This window comes from Vanessa cardui, chromosome 11 (genome assembly GCF_905220365.1).
Source record: "Vanessa cardui chromosome 11, ilVanCard2.1, whole genome shotgun sequence".
Classification (NCBI taxonomy): domain Eukaryota; kingdom Metazoa; phylum Arthropoda; class Insecta; order Lepidoptera; family Nymphalidae; genus Vanessa; species Vanessa cardui.
Genome location: NC_061133.1, coordinates 6,929,432 through 6,936,480, shown reverse-complemented (window position 1 = coordinate 6,936,480; position 7,049 = coordinate 6,929,432). Strand labels below are relative to the sequence as shown.

Genomic DNA, 7,049 nt, shown 5'->3' with positions numbered 1-7,049 from the left:
AATTACTTTTATTTGTCGCATTAATAATATAAGCAAATGTTGTCGTTATTTCTATAATGTTTATTGAATTCTCATATATATGTGTGTGTGTGTGCGTTACATAGAAGTAGTTTTTATGTGTGTCCTCCCACATTTGTTATACAATCAGTCCTCAGTCCAAAGGTTGCCTGGAAGAGATCGCCTTTTTTGCGATAAGGCCACTCGTTGCACTCGTGCGACTTCTGTTTAATCCATATACAAACTTTAATTATAAATATTGATGCAATAAAGTATAAATAAATAAATTTTAATATATTGAGTAAGCTACAAATCATAAAAAACAGTTTTTTAGAATTAAGTATCTCCAATAATGTTCTTATAAAATTATCTTTTTCGTATGTTTCAACTATTATATGTTGCATAATAAGTTTATGTTCTAACTAAGATATTACTTTAAAGAACAATATATGTACATAGGTCAATGAATAAACTGACTGCGACGTGCTTCTCTAAGTTCAAAGTCTATTCAGAGCTATGACCATTAGCAACTAAAATATTCAGTCGCATGACTCTGCAACTTCATACTATTGACTGACGTAATACGGCCTTGAGTAACTTCGTATCGGGCCTCAGTATCCAGGTTAAACGAATTATTTTAGGTTAACAGTTAAAATGTGCGAGTGCCCAAATATTTGATTGGGTTTTTGTTAACCTAAATGAACAATTTGTATAAGTGATTTCGTCTTGGAATGTTATATTAATTTACATTATAACAGTTTCACAGATTAATCGTCTGTTATATAACTTAACGTAAAGAGTAAGCGCTTAGAAGTGACAGAGTTATTGACATTTTGTTTTGCATATATAACATAAAATAAGTACATTGATTGTAGCACGCTCGAATAAACACGACGTGAAGTTGTTTCACAGTGACAAGCAATGGCTAAAAAGTTGCTATATTCTACGATATTAAACCCTAAGAGCTCGTTTATAAGACCTATATTGAAAGATATTCAGGTGAAACAAATTCATACTGAGGTGAGTATCATCAATTTTTTATATTTTTAATTAATTATGCATGTATGATTCTACTTACTGTGTAAAACAAATATTTATGGTCCAATGATTTGATTCTATTTATAATTATAACATGATAATATGACTCATAAATATTATGTATTAAATATATGTAATTACTCTAAAACGACTATTATATTTAACATAAAAATAAAATTATTATCAGGTGTTGTAATAATTATCTTTTGAAATAAATTAATATCAACATCATGGTTTTAACTAATTTATTAGTTATTTTATTGCCGCAGTCTCTCCGATCCGTATCGAAGATTACCATTACAGGAATTGTAATGGAAATCCCACATAACCCAGATACCCTTCAGGGAGACGGGTTTCTTTCTAAAAAAACTATTTTTGATTGAAAAAGAAGTGGCTAGTTTATGAGGCTACAGGCCTTGAGGCCCTAGGTTCAAACTAGGTAAAGGTTCCTGTGTTTGGACTCTTCAATCGTAAGGGAATAAAGAGTGAACCCGTATTTTCACTAACATTTGTGGACTATAATAATTATTGACTTAATTATAATAATGTATATAATTATATACATTTTTCGGTTCCCTTATTGATTAATTAAAATTATTTATAACATACGAATACATCGCAATGTATTTATATGAATTGATATTTATTTTCCAGAATCAAAAACACATGACTTTAAACGTTAATATTTTCTTCATTGTTTATATATTACTCCTTAAGCCCGACAGCTGAAACAGCTTAGCTAATATTGTTACATTCGTCATTGTGTACATAATGTTATAGGCTCATATCAATGGTAGATAATAATTTGTTTTTTTAAATATGAAAATGGCAAAACCGTTAATTGACTATGCGTTTTAACCAGCAAAATGATAATGCTGCCTTATTCAATCGATTGTAGCGCTTGAAAGCACTTATGAAATTGTTTGTTTACAGATATGATCGATTTGTGCTATACAAAAAAAAAATATCGCATGTAAAATAATATCGCATACTATTTTTTATATTAGTTGCAATTTCATACTATCGACACTTGTTCATTTTACTGAAAAATAAAAGCATTACATTTGCGTCATCATTTTTGTGTTTTATCTTTCAGACTCCTGTAAAAGAAATTCAAATCCCTGTAAAATGGGGACACGTGGCAGCAAAATTGTGGGGTGGAGAAAACGAGAAACCGATACTAGCTTTGCATGGTTGGCAAGATAACGCCGGAACCTGGGATACTCTAGCGCCAAGTCTTAGCAAGAAACGTCCGATATTAGCAATTGATTTTCCTGGCCATGGACTTTCATCCTGGATTCCGGAAGGTAAATTTATCTTAAGTTAGGGTTGAAAATTTATCTAGCTTGTGCGTTTTCTCCGGTCTCCTGGAATCCTATTTCGGGAAATAAACCTATTGATATTTTCTGTCAAGAAATGATCCGTTGCCCTGACCTTAGGAGATTGATAGTGATATACTACTGTTACGTTTGTCGTTGACTTGTCTTTGTTGTATTCGGAATAGCTGCCTTGCTTAATATCGGTCTGCAATGTCAACGTACCCTAAACTAAAAACGAATTCTATCTCACACAGTAAGGCAGCTAATTGCACCCCATGCACAACGACAAATGAAGCGACACTCAATTTATATGTCAATTAAATTTAATGCTTTAAATTCTATTGTTATGTACACGGAAACATTAATTATTTTGTAATTCACTTATTTTTAATGAGACCCGTTAAAAAAATTACATGTTTTCAGGGATGCAGTACTACACGTGGGATTTTGCTCGCTTTATTCTATATTTAAAGGAATATTTTAAATGGGACAAAGTGTCACTACTATCTCATTCAATGGGCTCTATAGCTGGAATGCGTTTCGCGAGTGTTTTTCCAGATGAGGTAGATTTCTTCATCGCGGTCGATAGTCTTATATACGATGATTACGATTTAAATCAGATAGTAGAGAATTACCCAAAGATTTTACGCAAAATAGAAATGACGCAATCGTTAAAAGGAGAGCCCCCAAGCTACACAATGGAAGAAATGATAAAAATATGGCATTTAGGGACTAGGAAATCAGTCTCTAACGAGAGCGTCCCTCATCTCATTAAACGAGGAGCGAAAGAGTCAGCCATTAACCCAAATAAGTATTATTTTTCAAGAGATCCTAGACTAAAACATACTTTATTTTGCGTTGAAGATAAAAAATTTGTAGAAGTCCTCGTCAAAAGATTAAAATGCCCGACACTTTATCTTAAAGCAATAGATTCGCCTTTCGCTTCAGACGAGCATTCGGTAGAAATGCGAGAAGTAATCGCTCAAAACAATAGTCAATTTGAGTGTCATTTTCTTGATGGCACTCACCATGTGCACTTAAATAATCCAGAACTAGTGTTGCCTATTATTGTAAATTTTTTAGAAAAATATAAGTTTATCAAGTAATCAAATATATCTTTCTAAATATTAAATATAGACAAATAATAGTGTGAGGTGATTTCAGTATTTATTTGCAACAATTGTGATACAAATATTAATGACTTCCTAATGGCCTATTTATTTTTGTAAATTGACATAGTTTTACACAAAACCAAAACTAATACAATTTTTATATACTTGCATTTAAAATTAAGCAACGTAATAATATTTAAGAACATTAAAAAACATGTGCAATATTCTTTTTTACAAATATTTATAATGTCAATAAAATAACTTATTAAATATATAACATATTTATTTTATATTGCAATTCAAACAATAACATAATTGTTCATATTCTGATGTTAGTTTGTACCATCGCTGTCAAAGGAGACATCTATACTCGAAGAATAACTATTAGTGGAATCACAAACATGTGCTCCTTTTCTTACTGGCAATACTTTAATGAGTGCATCTTGCCAGGACATACCTTCACACACTCTGAGCACAATCTCAAATACTGTAACAAAAATTGTATTTTTTGTATTACATAAGATCTGACTTGACATACTAAATGTCGACCTTGTAACATCACAACATTTTTTATTTGGATGTTTATAATCCATGATGACTACTTATTATTATTATTAAACGATTTGCTAAAACAGTTTCAATGAAAAGGTACTTAAAACAGTGTAACAATAAATTATTTTTATCTACATTGTATTATTTTTTCCTTCATTAAAATAATATGTACATACATACAGTTTATATTATCAAAAAGTTTATACTCAATAAATGTTAAGTTTTTAATATTATTTAATATAATTTCTTACCATGGTCAATTGTTAAAACTTTTCTCGTTTTCATATTGACATATTTATTTAAAGGTAACTGACCATGTCTTATACCTTGTTCGACTGCAATTTTATGACACAGACCCTGCATAGAATAATATAGAAAATAAAATAAATTTAAATCCACATAATTGACTAGTATATAAATCAGCAGAGTAAAATAATTAGGACTAAAACTATTATCAGCTGACCTTGTGTTGGTTATGATCCACTAAACCTCCTATTATATAGTAGGTATCTTCTTCAAAACATTCAATGATATTATCTGATTCACTTGTCAAATAAAAAAGTTTGTCCTTTGGAAATTTGTTGAGATATGATTCTTCATGATAAACTATCTAAAAACGGAATATTAATATACATTCAGTAATTAATATATCATAAAAATTAATTGCATACAGTTACATGAGGTTTTTTTTAGACTTTACTTTTAGGCCTACTACTTAGGCCTTTAGAGATGTTATGATGCATGGCAATAAAATGAACACCTAACCAGTTTTAATATAAATAAAATAATACTTTTAGTGGCAATTCACATGAATTACATTTAAATCATACAATTAATTTTCAAAAATTTGTGAAATAATGTACAAATCGCATTCTTTAGCTGGTGGCTTTCCTTTAAATTTTTTTTATATCACTAAAGCTTAAGATAAATTTTGTACATCAACTTAGCAACTTGGAAAAAGATGATGAATGCATTTTTAGGGACTTAAGTTTCAAGCTGTTGCATATACACCCATATCTAATCTCTACATAAATAAGGCAATATAAGATGCAATTATTACTATTAATGTTCTAAAAACTTTACATTTACAATGCTAACTTACATCCCAATTTTCATAACCATTATGTCTAGACATATCAACTCTAGTCTTTTCTCCAAAGCTGGTTACATGAAATTGTAAAGGTGAATCTGACCGCCTGTTAATTGAATAACATCTTAAAATTTGTTTAATCACTTTATACCTGTCTTTTTCTATCATCAAATTATCAAAACTAAGATCTATTATGATGCCAATATTTTTTTTCGGTTTCTCAAACTTCATTTTCTTTAATGCCTTTCTATTTGGACCTAAATCTATATTTTCAGCCTTGGCTTTTCTTCGCCGTTCCTTGGCTCTGGCTTTCTCTTTAGATCTTTTTTCAGCTTTACTATTTTCCCACCTAACCTTCTTCAACCATTTCCGCATTTGATTCTTTGTAAACGGTCGTGGTAATTCTGCCCCATCATCACCTTTTAAGCCTGGATCTATTTTAATATCAAAAAGAGTACATTGTGGAAAATTCGATTCATAGTTAAATTCTTCTTTAGTAGAATTTATTTCTTCCATTTGTAAATATTTTTATTAAATTGAACATATATAATCATTCAAAACAGTTTCACTTAGACCTAAGTAAGCTAGGTTAAGTCTTAGGATTGGTAGATATCACTATATTATGTAATTACATATAAAACTAAAGAACTACATCAATATTAAGTTAATTTTCCATAACAGCTCCATTCATTAAACAAATAGTTCGACATATTCTTAGTCCCAAGATCCCATTTTGCTAACCAAAATACAAACAAGTTAACATGTGTATATTATGACAATGACAATTGACATTGACAATTGTGTTCAAAAAATGACCCATAAAATGTTTTATTTAGGTAAATAGCGGTGTTTGAGCTGTTTTGAAATTTTAAGGAATGCGCTAATACTTGGTATTTTGTTAATCATATTTATTAACCTAATCGTTTTAACAATTAAAAATCGTATGAATATTAATTTTAAAAAATGGTTTATCCTACACCTATAGTACTGCCATTAAATTCGTATACCAAACATTTCGGTAGACACCTACTCGGTGAATAAAATATATTGCTAATATTCTTCTTTATTTTGCTTTTAAGTTTTGGCTAAATACACAAAGATTTTTAGTCATAGTTGCGATGTAATTACTGATCTATACAAGTTAAATTGCAATTTTTAATCGTAAATATAATGTTTTTGCCTTAATTTCATTAATGGGTAACAGGATGTAATAGTAATTTAAAATATGTACGTATTTCAGTTGCGGAATGTAATACATTATAAAGTAATGTATGAGAGAGACAGAGAGATAAAACGTGTGTTATAAAATTTTTAAAAATTCAATAATCAAAAATGTATGTACAAATAAAAATTTTTAAAAAATCAGTTGCAAAATTAATCATAAATGGTAATATCCCTTATCTACTTTGTATAAACAAATTTTGAGTGCAGCTATAACTATGGTGTTACTTCTTTGTCAAGCCTGCTGAGTTCGTAATTGGTACTACCCGCTCAACTTGCCTGTCCTACTTAACTATACAAAAAAATACCCCAAAAATATGTATGAATAACATAGAAGACAGCAACTCTATTGTTTTCAGATATACTTAATGTACAGCCAAACCCCACTAAAGAGTAATTAAACAAATTCCAAAACCTCCATCAAAACAACAACAACAGCCTGTAAATTCCCACTGGCTAGAAAGGCTTTAGCCTTTGGGCCTTTAGGCCTCCTCTCCCTTTGAGGAGAAGGTTTTGGAACATATTCCACCGCGCTGTTCCAATGCAGTTTGGTGGAATACACATTTGGCAGAATTTCTATGAAATTTGTCACATGCAGGTTTCCTCACGATGTTTTTCTTCACCGCTGAGCACGAGATGAATTATAAAGATAAATTAAGCACATGAATCAGCGGTGCTTGCCTGGGTTTGAACCCGCAATCATCGGTTAAGATGCACGCG

At 30.3% G+C, this 7,049-nt stretch overlaps 2 protein-coding genes across 2 annotated transcripts; one reads left to right on the top strand and one right to left on the bottom strand.

The window, feature by feature from the left end:
* The first annotated feature begins 588 nt into the window (after nucleotides 1-588).
* LOC124533552 (probable serine hydrolase) lies at nucleotides 589-4,152 on the top strand. Its single transcript, XM_047108911.1, has 3 exons — nucleotides 589-1,017; nucleotides 2,132-2,342; nucleotides 2,778-4,152. Exons 1-3 carry the CDS (start codon nucleotides 919-921, stop codon nucleotides 3,458-3,460), a joined length of 993 nt encoding a protein of 330 aa, XP_046964867.1. The 5' UTR covers nucleotides 589-918; the 3' UTR covers nucleotides 3,461-4,152.
* LOC124533553 (tRNA methyltransferase 10 homolog A) lies at nucleotides 3,732-5,897 on the bottom strand. The gene is made up of 4 exons (XM_047108912.1): nucleotides 5,121-5,897; nucleotides 4,482-4,628; nucleotides 4,270-4,375; nucleotides 3,732-3,953 (listed from the first exon to the last, which is right to left on the bottom strand). Exons 1-4 carry the CDS (start codon nucleotides 5,622-5,624, stop codon nucleotides 3,799-3,801), a joined length of 912 nt encoding a protein of 303 aa, XP_046964868.1. The 5' UTR covers nucleotides 5,625-5,897; the 3' UTR covers nucleotides 3,732-3,798.
* Nucleotides 5,898-7,049: the final 1,152 nt, after the last annotated feature.

Bases quoted from the DNA above. Each gene is read 5' to 3' on its own strand.
- LOC124533552 (XM_047108911.1), top strand. From the start codon at position 919: ATGGCTAAAAAGTTGCTATATTCTACGATATTAAACCCTAAGAGCTCG. The intron at 1,018-2,131 runs GTGAGTATCATC...TTTATCTTTCAG, and splicing joins TGAAACAAATTCATACTGAG to ACTCCTGTAAAAGAAATTCA. The intron at 2,343-2,777 runs GTAAATTTATCT...ACATGTTTTCAG, and splicing joins TTCATCCTGGATTCCGGAAG to GGATGCAGTACTACACGTGG.
- LOC124533553 (XM_047108912.1), bottom strand. From the start codon at position 5,624: ATGGAAGAAATAAATTCTACTAAAGAAGAATTTAACTATGAATCGAAT. The intron at 4,376-4,481 runs GTCAGCTGATAA...TATTCTATGCAG, and splicing joins TGGATCATAACCAACACAAG to GGTCTGTGTCATAAAATTGC. The intron at 3,954-4,269 runs GTAAGAAATTAT...TTTTTGTTACAG, and splicing joins AGTTTTAACAATTGACCATG to TATTTGAGATTGTGCTCAGA.